General features: G+C 32.2%; 1 protein-coding gene across 7 annotated transcripts in view; it reads right to left on the minus strand.

Annotated features, from left to right (window-relative positions):
• LOC124425721 (doublesex- and mab-3-related transcription factor dmd-3-like) overlaps window positions 1-15941 on the minus strand; it is a 64357-nt gene that overhangs the window by 34558 nt on the left and 13858 nt on the right. For 6 of the 7 annotated variants that reach the window (XR_006942563.1, XM_046966467.1, XM_046966466.1 and 3 more), the window contains exons 5-7: window positions 14818-15077; window positions 14472-14655; window positions 3-146 (exon numbers count right to left, since the gene is read on the minus strand). Coding sequence is in view for 6 of the 7 variants with exons in the window: in XM_046966467.1 (XP_046822423.1) it covers window positions 3-146; window positions 14472-14655; window positions 14818-15077 (588 nt within the window). In the remaining variant the exon portion in view is untranslated. Of the gene's footprint in view, window positions 1-2; window positions 147-4465; window positions 4581-4670; window positions 4787-14471; window positions 14656-14817; window positions 15078-15941 lie in introns of those variants that run through there. The other variant, XM_046966470.1, reaches the window with a different exon arrangement.

The following is a 15941-nucleotide window of genomic DNA, read 5'->3' on the forward strand; positions in this document are numbered from 1 at the left end:
ACCTTCCTCGATACGTCTGAGAACCTCATCAAGATTTGCACCGGCATACTTCACTGTGGCATACATTAGTTTTAACATATCCCAAGGATATTGGAATCGTTGCAGGAGATTCATACTGTGTGCAAATACAATTTCAACGTTGGTACCTGAGAACATAAATAAAAATTATTAAATAAATACATTTTAAAAATATAATTATCTGAAAAAGTATCATTATTTACAAATAATTATTCACTAGCTTTCGTTTAAAAAAAAAAAAAAAAAAAAAAGGAAAGGAAAAAAAACGGGGATAAACTTTCATTTTAATCGTACATTAACATTAGTTATAATTCCTATTAGTCTAATTTTAATTAAGATAAAAGATATAAAAATGAACATGTTATTTGATAAAAAGAAATTTTCTCGTCGAACAGAATTAAAGCTAAGACTTATCGTTTTAGATTTTGATCTCGCACGAAGTTTACTCGGCTATGATATGACTTCGACTGATACGCTAAACGAAACAAAGAAAACGAACTACAGAAGAAACGAAAGCATTGACGTCAAATTGTTTAGCGACATTCAACGACAGATTTTTTTTTTTTAATATTTTCCATTAAAAAAAGATTAACAGAGAGAGGGTGATAGAGAGGCAGAGAGAGAGAGAGAGAGAGAGAGAGAGAGAGAGAGAGAGAGAAACAGACAGAGAGAGAGAATAACTAAATTCTTCGTAGAAATACCACGTGGACTAGAACGAGAAGGGCGTGTACACGGTCGAACAAGTCAACCTTCTCTGCGCGCGCAATTCTATTATTTAACCTTCTAACTCTCTCGAAATATCGATAATATATCGAAATAATATATTTACTTACCTATGTTAAATAAATTTTTTTCTCGCAATCAATAATCATAAAAGTAAAAGAAAAAAATAATAAAATGTAGAAAGCATTAAAAGAGAATGGAGTAAAGTTGATAAAGAGAGAAGGAATGATAGTAACGGTTCTCCGTTATGACATGATATATTAAACATTAGGTTATCCAATAGGCAAGCAGCATGATGGCGTGACTCCGCCTACGTGCATGCTCTTGCTAATAATATTGAAAAGGCGGAAATACTGTAGTTTCTCATCGTTGGTATCATGCCGAGGGGCGTCAAGTAGATGACAGCATTGAGTCAGAATGCTTTTACCTACCCCTTCTCTCTTCTTTTTTTTTTTTTACTCGCTTTCAACCCCTACTCTGTCCGCTTTTTAGCTAACAAATGAAAACCTCTCTCTTTCTGTCTTTCTCTCTCTCTCTCTCTCTCTCTCTCTCTCTCTCTCTCTCTCTCTATCTATCTATCTATCTATCTATTTATTTATCTCTTTCTGTCCCTCTCTCTTTTAGTTTTCATTCCTTAGATCCATTCTCTTCCTTCTAAATGGTGAAAAGGAGGGAGTTGAGAGATAACCACAGAGAAGGGAGAAGGTAGAGAAGGGGTTGGAGAGGGGAGGAAAACAACATGGAGGAAAGAACGAAGAGACAGAAGTTTCTAGTGTGTCCATACTTTCGGTATCCTCCACTTCATCTTTTTTTCTTTTTCTCTTTCTCCTTCTACCAAGCTTTTACCCGCTTCCTCCGATCATCTCCCACTACGATACGTTCTATACTCTGTTTGTTTCTCCTTTCGCGGCACTGTTTTTTTAACGTCAGGCACTATTTCCTTAACGTGACATCAATGATACCAAATGAGGTTTCAATATTAGCTGATGGACATCAAAAAAGTAGACTAAAAGAGATATTTGATATCTTCTTGTTGATGATTCTATGTTCAAATATTATGTCGTTCATGTATGTTATAATTTGGAACTATCATTAAATAAATTCGATTGATTGTTCCTAAGATAATTTTTATTTTATTTTATATTCTTAATACAACACATGGATAATAATGTGAAAAAGAAAAAGAGAGAGAGAGAGAGAGAGAGAGAGAGAGAGAAGTACTTTAGGTATCTTTATTTTTTTGGAAGATTTGTTTCAAAAAAAAATATGACAAGCAATCATTTTAAAAGGTTCAATATTTTGACGATGGAATTTATCAAATTAAAATTTTATCTCTATACGGGCTTTCAGGATAAGGAGGGATTTTTTTTAAATCAACACCAAATACTTTTCAGGTCAGCATTATGTTTCCTCACGGGAACTACTTAACGAGAGAATATTTATAAGCATTTCGTGACTTTTGTTCGGGCAACACGATTTTATCCTCGTCTTTACGAAAGATTATTTTGTATTGTATCTTTACAATGGTACACATCAATAATATTAATGAGCCCGTAAGAAAACGTCATTGATTTGTATTCGCCGAAATTTCTTTCAATCGTTTCTCTTATTTCTTTATATTTTTTCTTCAAGCCTTTCTGACCTCCTTTTATTCTTTAGTTATTACCTACCGTCATTGTTATTAAACGACTCTAAATTGTGCACGCTTTAAAACTACTAGCTCAAAAAGTAACGGCGAACAAATATGTTCGTGTCACGTTTACATCACTCAGTGACGTTATCGTACTCCTCGTACGATTGTAACTTGCGGAATACATTATTAATCCTTTTACTGATACGAACCGATATATCCGCTTTTTTCTTTTCATTATTCTGAAACACGTAATATTATCTTGCCGGTAATAAAGGAACGTTCCTTTGCACCAATAAGTTGACATTTTAAATTCTGAAAAAATGCGAAGTTATTGATATTCCGCTAGAATGGAATTGTATGGTATTGCATTTATTATAAATGTCTATGATATTATCGTCGAGTAACTTCCGCATCAATACGAGAAAATACGACGGTATAAATAAAGAAAATTCTTTTAGGATATATTCTTTTGATGATATTTAACAAAAGAAGAAGAAGAAAAAAAAAGTTAATATAATATAGTACAGTAATGTTACCGATGACCATTCGTCTAATATGTCGGTCAAAATATTAAAATTCTTTCTAAAAAATTTTACGATTTTTGTATGCATAGGTAACACGGACTAATCATATTGTTAAAATGTACACGCTACCCTTTTTACTCTACCCATTTCGCCTTAAGAGTTTTATACCCCATACTTATTACACATTTCCTTCAACATGAAACGCGATGTGCTCGTGTTGTTGCCTACTCGAATACCGGTGGCTCATTATTTATAACCACGTTATGTCTCTCTCGCGTGCACACCTCTTTCTTCTTTCATATTTTTCGCATTATTAGTTGCATAGATCCAATGTTATTTCTTTGTCTGCCCTAAGTTCTAAGTTCACCCTCCATAATTTTATTCACAATAGTAATGGGTGTTTTAATCCCCTTTTCCCTTCTACAGTTTCTTTCATCTACGTTTATTTAACTACCTTACGGTAAATCACAACAAATTTAGTAACGATATTTTCTCATCTGGTGACTATTATTTTTTTTCTTTTTTCTTTTGAACAATGCATACTACAAAAAGAGAATTTTTCTATTCACTTTCTTTAATTTGACGTACGCTATGAAAAAATATATTACGTTTCATTTGTCTTACAGTGATTAATACTTTGGACTTTCGGATCACGAAAAATAGCTACGTTGCGATTATGTTCTCGAAAAATAACATCCTTTCGTTTATAATATTCAAAGAATAGCATTTATAATACTTTTTAATTGCGAAAACTAACATGTATCGACGCTAACAATAAGCGATATTGTTCAGAAAATTTAACACGTTTTATCTTTGAATTACGCCAGTCGTCATAAAACAAATGATCTAATGTAATCAATATAATGTAATGTAATAAATAAATAAAATAGTGTTCAAAATATTTTATTTTTCATAGCGAACTGTGAATATCATGGTTAATATGTCAAACACGTGAGAACATAATTAAGAATAAAATCGGAACGTATTTCTTTTTATAATAAATCGTAATATGTTAGTCTTCGTAAGATAAATGAAATCTTCTAATTTTCGTAATGCACATAGAGTTAGTCGAACACGGCCACTACAGAATATAAACATTGGCCCGTATTCATAGTCGAGTTTTATTTTTGAAGGTCACTTTAAGTTCGATCTTAAAATGCTCTCTAGAATTCATAGACGAAAAAATAAACAAAAACTACAGAAAAAATTTCATGGACAGTATTACGCATAGCAAATATTTGTTGTCATCTAATAATCAAATTCTTTTTTTGATTTTATATTTATATATATATATAAGATTTAATATAAACATGAAATGTTTCAATGTTTCTATTGTAGGAGATTACAGGAAACTATCACGAGAATAAGCACGTTCAAGAATAACCATTGGTCTTAAATAAGCACTTCTTACTTGAGGAAAATCTTTTTCATGAATATCATCTAATTTCACAATAATCTTAAGATGTTCTGGTTTAAATAAAAATGTTTTGATCAAGACCATCTTAAGTATTGATTTGACACTCGACTATAAATATGGGCCATTGACTTTCTTTCCTAATCGTGAAAGAAGAGAGCTTACGTTGATTCTTTTATTCGTTGTAAACGTTTTAAGAGATAACTGATAAGTATAACTTTCCTTCGAAGGTAAACCGAGAATTGCTTGACTTACTCGAAACGATTGACTGGAAAAAAGTTCCGACGATAAATATTAGAGATTGTGAGAGTAGGAGAATGTTTATAAAATACAATTGTGTCATTCATTCAATGCTTACTTTCCCAAGAAGATTGCGATAAATCGATCGCATACATTGCTTCGTTCGTTTACGAAAGATCTCCGATATGAAGTCTTCCATTAAGATATAATACGAGCTCGTTCCTCTTATTCCATCTAATATAATCGTGAATAAACAAATAAATGAGACGATATATGTAGGTATATACTTATGTACGTATACGCTTACAAAAGTTTTGTGATAAGTTATAAATGTAAACAATTACGAGCATAAACACGATCGGGCATTCATATCAAATAGAAATAATAGGTTCACTTGTTTTTTTTTTCCATCACCTTAAATTATTAATTATTGAGAAATTTGTCATTGACGTTAGAAACGAAGCACGTGTAATAAGATTAATGGTGTTAAAAGAGAACGTGTATTTAACGTGTTTGGATAAATGTGAACGTTATCCTATCACGTAGTAACAGGTATATAAAATATTAGTATAAAATGTCAAAAGGTATAAGCTCGACTGTCAAATGTATTAATACGAGTAATTCGATATAAATGATATATATTTTAACGAAGTTAGTCGTTTCCAAAGGTTTTACGCTAAGAATAGCTCAGTATTCATAACAGTAAATAACTATTAAAATTTTCTATACATTGAAAATCGTTGAATGATATTATTTCATATTTCGTGATAAGAAAATAAAAGCTAGCTTGAAATTTATTTTTAATAAATTCATAAATGCAGCAGGCATGCACATAATCGAAAAAGAAAAAATTATTGTAATGATCTATACGAAGTATACAACTTAAGAAACCTCCTTGGAAAATTGTTTCCGCATAAATACGACGTAACGGAAGCGAGCGGACACGCATGTGCTCACGCAGCCAAGTTCGAGTCATGTGTACTTACATGTCGAGCCAATCGAACTCTCTAATTCAAGCTATTATTCTCTTCTGTATTGCTGTGTCGAACAACACTTGGTACATACTAAGAGAAACCACTATGTCGGACAGATTCCACTTTATTATGTGTTTTTTCGTACATGCTAATTTTAAGGAAAAAGAACATTATATTTGAATAATACATGTATCGGTAAACGTTGACGTTGACTAAAGGGAATAAAAAAAAAGAAAAAATATAGAAAAGAAAAAGAAAAAAGAAATATATATATATATATATATATATCAATTTCAACGTGGGTCTTTTCGATATAACGGAGTCAAGTTTAACTCTTTACTCGACGAGAGGTGTCCAATAACCGAAACTACGATAAGTCATGCGAAACCGGAAGTTGAAATTGGCTTGTAATCAAAGTAACAGCCGAAAAGAAAACTTCGAATGAACAAACAATATCGTAATGATGCCTGCAAAAAAAGAAAAGATAAAAAAAAAAAAAAAACACTAAATATGATATATTAAAAAAATTGATTATTGCTTCTATTAAAATATCATAACGTTTAATGCGCATATTACGTTTCTATCAGCTTCTATAAAATCATTATCATCGTGAATTAAACATAATGATTTCATATCAATTTGGGAATTAATTGGAGAAAAAATTGTGATCGATATACTTGAAAATTTCATTTTTAATGTATTTCGCGTACAATATTCTATTATAACTCGTGATATTTTCAAAAACGATTATCGAAAATTATGAAAGTACCAACAAATTTGATAAAATCATTAAGGGAAATAAAATTGATAATAAGGTTTAATTAATTTGACCTAAATAAAGTTATCAATAATAAACGATCCAATGGTAATACGGATCACATTTTTTTGCAGAATCAAATTGATAATGTAATTGATATTACATTTCAAACATAGTCGCTGATAGTACGAAGGCTATTGAAATACTTTTATGGGTGTATTCTTATAGCCGAGTGCACGAAATGGAGATTGATTGTTTACTTAATAGTATCGTTCACAGTTTAGTTGATATAATACAACTTCTACTTTGTTAGGTCCTCGTAAAATGGCATAACCTTTGATCTCACGGAACGTAACACTTCGATACATTAAAAATACGATTCGTTAAGGAGGAGAGGAGGAAATCTACGAGAGTGCAAGATTCATTTTTTGACTTTGGCCGTAGAAATCCGAGATAATCATCTGATACTTATTCTTCAAAACGTAATTTCAGTTTACGAGCGTTCAAATGAACGAAATATAAAATTTATAATGCTTCATTTCTCTAAAAAAAAAAAAAAAAATAAATAAAAAAAAAAAAAAAATAGTTTTCCATGCGAAATAGATTCTCTCTCTTTCTTTTTCTTTATCCATTTCAACATGAGATCATAAATCCTTATGGAGATTATTGTGTTTTTAAATTTTAAATCGCAAAATACAGCTGAGCTGTACGATATGAGAACGAAGAGTAGCTATTTGTAGTAGAAATATATACTTTTGAAAATATAGGAACGTATCGAGCATCGTAAAAAAATTCACGAAAAAGTGAAAGAAAGAGAAAGGAAGAGAGCGGGAGAGCGGGAGAGAGAGAGAGAGAGAGAGAGAGAGAGAGAGAGAGAGAGAGAGAGGGGAAAGAATTATTTTCTGGGGTTTGTCGAGGATGGTGCTCGTGTTGCAAGAGATAAACGTAGCACGAGACCATGCCCCCTGACCCTCGCAACTCTCTTCTGCCTGTCACAAATCCGTTCAAACGGCCTGCGAGCTGCGTTATGCTAGAACAGGGGATGGATGGATGAGCGTGTTTGGATACAGGGCTTTGTATCAATGATACCGTTGTATACTCGAGTAATCGGAGCCTGCTTGGCTCGCTGGACGTAGGTGAGGGATCGTTTCGATGACAGAAAAAGAGGAAGGAGAGAGAGGGAGAGAGAGGGAGAGAGAGAGAGAATGAGAAAGAAAGAATGTCCCTTGTCATTCATTAGTCGACGAAACTAATACAGTTTAGAGAATGTTTGTATTTTTAAGAATTTAGTCTTACATTTTCTTCATTCAACCTTATCATTAATTTTAGTCTATTTTAATTTTAAAGAAAAAAAAGATTAATAGCGATGACATAAAAAATGTAATATTTTTTTCTAAACACAATAAATCATTTAAATAATTTTAGGTTATATATGAAACGTTGATACAAATAAATGATACTTAACATCTACATCCATTAATTATAGTATCTAATAGATCGTAAATAATGATAATACTTTAGCAATGACAATTCTTTTTCGATTATAAGAATACTTAAGATAAAATCGGAATAACTTTCTACGGAAGAGGCCGACGAATAGAGGGATGGTTGTGAAGTGTGGCAGGCTTTTACGAGATACAACATTTCTGAAGCAGTAAAGTTCTATCCTGTCAAGCGTTCCCATAAAATCCTTGCTTACTGGCCAACGAGCAAAGTGACACGCTAGCCTATATGTATGTGTATATCTATGAAAGAGAAAGATAGAAGGAAAACCATGCTATGTGGGTGGTCAAGGATTGCACAGTAGGTACAAGACAACACATATTTTGTAGTTTTTTTCTTTTTTTTTTTCTTTTTTTTTTTTTCTTTTTTTTCTTTGAATAACGAGCTTATTGTCAATACAATTCCTCGTATTACAGATGACACTTTTATCTTTTTAGGAAAAAAAAAAGAAAAGAAGAAAAGAAAAAAGAAAAAATTAAATAAACTAAAAAGACGAAATAATATAGGAGAGATGAAAGTGGAAACCTATCGAACAGAATCTTCAAAAGCATCCAACGAGTGTAACACAATACGTTGCTAAATGTTCGAAGGGGTTGTGACGGCTATTCGATTGTTCATTTGATTCGAAGGATCATCACGAAATTTATAAAGGTTAGTATGGTATATTGAACACGTTGGATAGCCGACGTAACTTTGTCAGAAATGTGTTCTCTTTGTAATACGAATCTCCGGTCCAGAGAAGGAAAACGATGGTGTCACGCACACTATACATAAAACCGTTCGTATTCTTGAACGTATATTCGTCCATTTCTATAACGAGGTAGAATGAGAAGAAAAGGTAGAGAAAGAGAAAGAGAAACATAAAAAAACTTAGAAACCATCAACACCCCAAAGGATTACTCGAGATGCCGTAGGGATCGTTGCCCTCGAAGAAATTGCGAGGGAAAGGAAAGAAAAAGACCCATAAAGATTTTAAACACGCAAAGCTAACCAAAAGAGACTCTTACTAACCATAAAAATAAAAACTCTTTTAATTTAATAAGAAATTTTATCACTTTTTCGATAATCCAAACAGTACAGTTATTGATTTTACCTTATTTTCTAATTTTAAACAAATTAACAATTTTATTTTTTCGATTATAACATATATTCATTTGAATTATACTAATAATATTTAGGAAATACATTAACTAAATGTACGTCAACGAAGATTATTAAGAGACTACATTGAAATATTATATTTTATGATATTATTGTAACGATAAAGGCTCGTCAGAATATAAAAGGAAAAATGAGAAGGAAGAAAAGTGACAGATCATTTAACCTCGTACATCGTAAAAGTGAAAGAGAGAAGCAATTCGCTAGACCAACTTACTATTCACCCTTCTAGAATTTCTACCCCTTCTACTTGGTCTCCCTTCGATCCTTCCTTCCTTTTTTGACCTTACTTGACGTCACGCAGTTAACTAACTACTGAGATTACCTGCTTTCATCGGTACGATTCACGTCGTACACAAGAAGATTATTTATCTGCAAGCGAACAATTTGAAGTTCATGCGGGATTTTTTTTTCTCTTAGAAATGGACTTTTATATAAGAAAAATCTATTTGTCGCGTGCCATGAGATAATACGATATCTAAAATGAGTCAAGAAATAAATGTACAATTCAGCTGATTAAAGTTCAAAAAAGAAAATATATTACATCGTATAAAAATCTTTGCGGATTGTTATTGCGAATAAAAACGACCCTCGAAATTGATCTTTCGTTGCCTTTCGTGCCGATCAGATCGGTAATCAAAGAGAATTTCAACGTAAGCAATTAGAAACGAGTTATTTTTTGTGTTCGTAATGACACGAAATGGTGTTCATATTCTTTTATTTTATCTTTCAACGAATAAACGTCAAGATAATCTTCGTCAAAAATCTCGCATGTTGCATCTCTTTCGTGACTGATCAATTATTTCTTGTTTTAGCTTGTAGGTCTCGACGTAAACGTTTCTAATGTTTATATTAAACAATAAAACAATGTATACCAATCATATGTGTATACTTTTTGAGTATTCAAATATATGTTTTTCAACAGAAAATTTGTATTCTTTTAAGTAGGTAAATATTTATGTATATAATATTGTTAATTTGTAAGAAACAAAGAAGAATAATAAAAATGATGCAGCTGCGAGATTTCGAAAGATACGAAATAAAGGACATTAACGATAGATCGGGATGTAAATCAAAAGAGAAAAAGAAGAGATCATGTCATCGTTGTCGTCATCATCGTTGTCGTCATCATCGTTGTCATGCTTTTCGTTCTTCCGTTAAAAGCCGTGAATTTTCTTTACGTCTTGCGAATTGTATCGCATGACGAGAGGATCGTAACTTTCGGATCAGTGCCAACGCCGGCGTCGTCCTCTTCGTCCTCGACGTCGATGGCAAACCAGACAAAGGGTGACTCGCGAGAAGAGAAAGAGAAAAGTAGAAAGAACGAGAAAGAGAGAAGTAGCTGGAGAATAAAGACTCGGCCGAGTGACTAACACTAAGGATTCGCATAACTGCCTCGAAGCAACATCGTAAAATTGTAAAAGAAACCTTGGTGGAGGCTACGATCGTGTCTCTCACGCTTGGTTGAACGGTCCCGGACTATCTTACGCTTCCAAGTGGGAATACGATGCATCTTGAAAATGAACAAATGATATTTCTAGCCGAAAGACCTAAGTGAATCCAATTGATGCCATCCCATCAATGAATAACATTCTTTTATAAAATACTTGTAAAAAGACTTCCATAAGAATTGTGGAATCGATTGATACACTTTCAGCCGAAACCGATTAACCGAATAAAAAATCAATTAATAAATAATATCCATCAGTTATTAAATAATTATATTATATGAATACATTTATTTAATTATTTCTCTAATTATTTCTCCTTATTGCCTAATTGATCGTTCATTAGACTTCATTGTTTTGAATTTTATGAGATATAAATTATCGATTTCGTTTGGAGAAGACCGATGTCGAACGAATGGAAAAGTAGATACATAAATTTTGCGAACGCGATCGGTAAGATCATCGGTCGAAACTAAGCAACTTCGTTTTGTGGAACGAAAATAAAAGAGATAAATAGGTAGAAACTATTCATTAGAGAAGAAGGAAAGGAAACGATAGAATAGAAAAGAGAGAGCCAAGATGAACATAAAAGAGAGAGAGAGAGAGAGAGAGAGAGAGAAAGTAGGTGGAGCAAACAGGGTAAAGAAACAGATAGAGAAAGATGTAATAAAATTCAGTGGAGTCAGCGGTTATAAACTGAATTCTTTGGATAAGCCAACTCAGAGAAGCCGAACGATTTCACAATCGAAGAGCGAAGTGTGAGAGAAGAGGGAAAAGAAAGTAACATACTAAACTTGCCGATGAGTTTGAGCTATCATATAAATATATAAAAGTCTCATATACATATACACAAACACGAAAAAAAGAAAAGAACTTGGATATATATATATATATATATACTCATATATACTCATATATATATGAATGTATATATGAATATATAGTTCACATATATTCATATAAATACATATATATATATATATATATGTATATATATATATATATATATATATATATATATATATATATATATGAATAAACGAGTCTTACAATTTTTTTTTTAATTTATCCGAGCAGATAAAATGCGAATTCTTCCATTTTAAAAGCGTGACTGTATGCAGGATTCGATTAAGATAAATTTAAGTAGAGTCCATTAATTCATTTATATTTTAAAATATACTTAAATCATTCGTCGTTAATGAAAACCGAGTATTTTATCTCTAATAAAATTTACATATCTTATTAATTACTCAATCCTTGATTCATTTATTTGTTTGATTTTAATGTAAAATTATTTTTAACATTTTTTAATTGCTACTATATACTTCCTTCTAAGAAATAATATATTTTTTCGATTTCTTCGAGTAAAATTTTTCGAGAGCCAAACATTGACAAATTACTTTACACTATTAAATTATTATATTTTAATATGTGATTAATCGCTTATCATAATTAATTAATGTGAAGTGAAAAGCTTATTATATAATTAATGGCTTTGATATTACTACAGTCCAATGAAATTCTTTTACATAATACATTCTGACATCTGTTTGACCAGAACGATAACCGAAGGGTCTAATCCTTTAAGATCTTGACCTACCCTTGAACACACTCGTGAACTCTCTAACGTTCGTTACCTAACTCAAGATGATCGTAAATACTATACTACCTCACGTTACCATGTGACCTCAAAAACGTTATGCTATCGTATCGTACAGCACTAAACGCTTACATTCTCTCCCTTTCTTACTTTTCTCTCTCCTTCCTTACTTTTTTCTGTTCTTTTTTTTTTCTTTTTTTTTCCACAGAAAGTGTCATATAAAACGGACTAGAAATTTCGAAAGTTAACCGTCTGTCAACGAGAAGCCGTCGTTTCGGTAGTAAAACAGGAAAAAAGGGAAGCCGATCATGAGATTTTCAGTGATTTACGAGCGAGCCTTTTTCGAAGATCGAAGAATGAAAAGAGTGGTCGACTAAAGTAAAACTTTCCACGATAATTTCAAGAGAGAGAGAGAGAGAGAGAGAGAGAGAGAGAGAGAACGAGAATGGCAGCTTTTCTGATTTAACCAGTAATAGCCTGGGGTAGAAAAACAATAGGATGTTATTAAGTAAATGTTATGTACAAATATTTCTTTTTATTTCATTTACGCAATAGAAAGTAAACGTCATGCATTTTTTAAACATATATTTTCAAGAAAAGACATAAAAGTTAAACGCGTTGTTAAGTAAAAATGATAAATTTTTTGTCGAATAAAGGAAAAAACGTAAGACAATGTAATAATAGAAATCGATTGTTACTTGTGTGTATTATGGCGTATGAATAGATAAGAAATAAATAATCTAAGAATGAGAAAGAAAAAAAGGAAAAAAAAAATAGAACGATAATAACTTTCAGATAAGATGAATTATTTCACGATTAGGAGAAAAAGGGGAGAAGTAAAAAATTTTGTGAGACTTATCGAGCACTCGACAGATTAGTAATAATGTACAAATATGAGTACGTTTTCGCGAAAGCAACACTCGTTGCATAACAACGAACGACTTTCGCATTATTAAAAGCGCCTACTCGATGCCTCGAAATGCAAGCTCGTAAATGGAAACTTTACAGTCCCATATACTTCACCATAATCACCCCTTACGTTCTCAATTCTCCTTCTCTCCTCTACGACCACACCATTCTAGTACTAGCGAACTTTTAAGTTAACTGCACACACATACACACATCCAATTATTATATGCACGTAAGACCTGGCACACGTCAACGTTAAGCGTTCTTTCCTTTTTTCCTTGCTTCTTTTTTCGACGTATTATCGACATTCGCGTCGATATATTTTCCCACTACTACTACTACTATTACTATTACTAATAGTACTGTTACTACTATTACTACTAGTATTAATACTACTCCTACTACTTTTATTACTACCAGTATTAATACTACTACGTTTGTCTGACGATGTCAAGAACGTAACGTTGAGTCTGCCGCATTAATTCCATCATCGTGAATCCGTAGAAATGCGTGGACTGTAAATCAATTAGCCATTTACGAGCGTTCCTGTGAACGGCTATCATAAACTCTCTTCGGATAACTAAGTTAAAGACCGAAAACAAACCAGATGGAAAAAATTTTGAAAAAAGTTTTACGAATGATCTGCTTATTTTTTCAATACTTCAGGAATAAACTGATATTTTCATTCGCAAATTAATAAAACTTATAAAGTGAATCTGTAAAAATTTTATTTCTTAATTACAGCTACGTTTGATAAATTTTTGTTGAGTTAATCAGATTATTTTCAACAAATTTTCGAACACTTCAGAGAGATTCGTAAAACTTTTCTAATTATTAAGAAGAAAAAGAATGTTCAACGAAGGATACTCGTCGATAAGTCTCAATCGTAATAAAAAGTTTGTTGATCGTCGACATAAAAGGAATGAGATAATCTCGTAGGAAAGAATTTTTTCGAAAGAAAATGCCATGACATTGTGGTTAAGCCATTGTCGAATATGAGTTCTGTCACCTCTTCGAGAGGTCATTTATATGTCCGTGAACGAACTATTTCGACCGAGAATGAGCAAAATAACGATAATTTTTAAAAACGAGCCTGCTCGTAAAAGCAAAAATCGAGGCTTCTAGGTTTCGGCTTTGGTTATAAGTTGGTATTATATTAACCGTCTACGAACGACTCCACAACCAATGAGAACGCTCGTAAAAGCAGGGTTAACATTCGGTCGGGTTGTCAAGTGAAAGAGTGGCTTGAATTTCGTTGGGATCACTGTGAACGACGTTATAAGTGTGCGCACCCTCGGCTCGGTCGCACGAATCGAACGTGGCTCGGAACTTCCGCTCGAATTATAATCGATTGTGCACTCTTCAGGATCTCCTTTTATTGATATAGATCATCCTAAATCTCTCGATTTTCTCGTAATATATTTAACGTATCAATCATCGAATTAACGATTTTTCTTTACTTTTCAGAATAGATATTGTCATCAAAGTTGACGGATCATTTGCAATTTATCAAAAAGATTTTGTAAACATAGCTAGAATTAATAACAAAGTGATAATAAAGTAGACTTACTAGGCTGTGGTTGAATCTGATGAATCGTAGGAGGCAAGTGCGTATCTACGACTGGCAATTTTCTTGGAGTTGGAGTATTAAGTACGCCATTGATGCCACCGTAACTGCCTTCGATGTTCCACGTTGGTTGAGGAACAGTTGGTACATGCTTGTTTTCTACTGGAGGCATCGCTGGCATCACCAACTGCAAATTAACGAGATTACGATCTCTCGAGGCCGCCTTTGATTCGGCTTAATATTTTTCATGGTTAATTAATATTGCTTTTTATTAGAAATTAACTTTTTATTCAAATGAAATTTTATAGATAAAAAATATTATATAAAAAATATAAATTATCTTACTTACCTTGCCATATTTTCTTATCTGTTCCTCGTCTTGAATAAGAGCCCTTTTAAGTGCGGTTTGTTTTGCCATTTGCTTTTGCCGCTTAAGCGTGTTACGGCATTTGGGGCAATGACAGTAAATAAAGTCGCAGTACCTCTTGTGACCCTTAAGAATGCTAGTAACATCATGATTACGGCAACGTGTGCACGTCGGTTTCGTACGTGAATTGGTGCCGCTGTTCGAGGTTGAGGATGCGTCCCAAGATGCATTTGAATCCGCCCCTGAATTTAATTTCATTGACATTAATTTCATTGTCGACTTTGTTACTATCAATATTAACTTATTCTATATAATTTTCGCAGATAAAAAGTGAATATTACACGTTTCTCTATGTATACAATCTATATAAAGGTATTTATACATATACATATAATTTAGATGCGTTTTATTGCAAAAAGAACCAAATATGAGTACTTGCTCTTATATTATAATCCTCTTTGATGTTTCCCAATATTAGATAATCTAGTTATACTAGTAATAATAATAATGAGATCAATTATTATACATAAAAACAATTGCTTTATCCGAACGTTACTGTACATTATTTAATATTCTCGCTATTCTATGAGAGAATAATTTAGAAAGATCAAATAAAACGATTTAATATCTTTCATAACACTATAAATATGGATATAAAAATGCAACGTTATTATTCTATACGAACTAAACCATTCCTCGTACTATTATCGCGCTTAATAATATTTTTCCTTTTTTTTTTTTTAATACTCAAAGATGATCGAAATAAATTAAAGAAATAAGCTGATTGAATGTGGAAAAAATGAGGAAAGAACGAAGTCAAGTCCATATTTGAATGTGAACAAACAAGACGGCCGTTGTTCATCGAATAATGATGATCTTTCAGTTGAGATCGACCAACGTTACAGGATATTTTCTATATGGCAATTCACCAAAGATATCAAGTGTTTATAAAATGGGTACGTTTAATTTGAAACATGCAAATACCAATTTATAAGTTGAATAAATTATATCTTACGATTCTGACTTATACGTAAGTACATATCAGAGGCATAAAATTTATGCATTTGCCCTTATCTAGCATTCCTTTTATCGATACAATGACTTAA

Source organism: Vespa crabro, chromosome 7 (assembly GCF_910589235.1).
Source record: "Vespa crabro chromosome 7, iyVesCrab1.2, whole genome shotgun sequence".
Taxonomy (NCBI): Eukaryota; Metazoa; Arthropoda; class Insecta; order Hymenoptera; family Vespidae; genus Vespa; species Vespa crabro.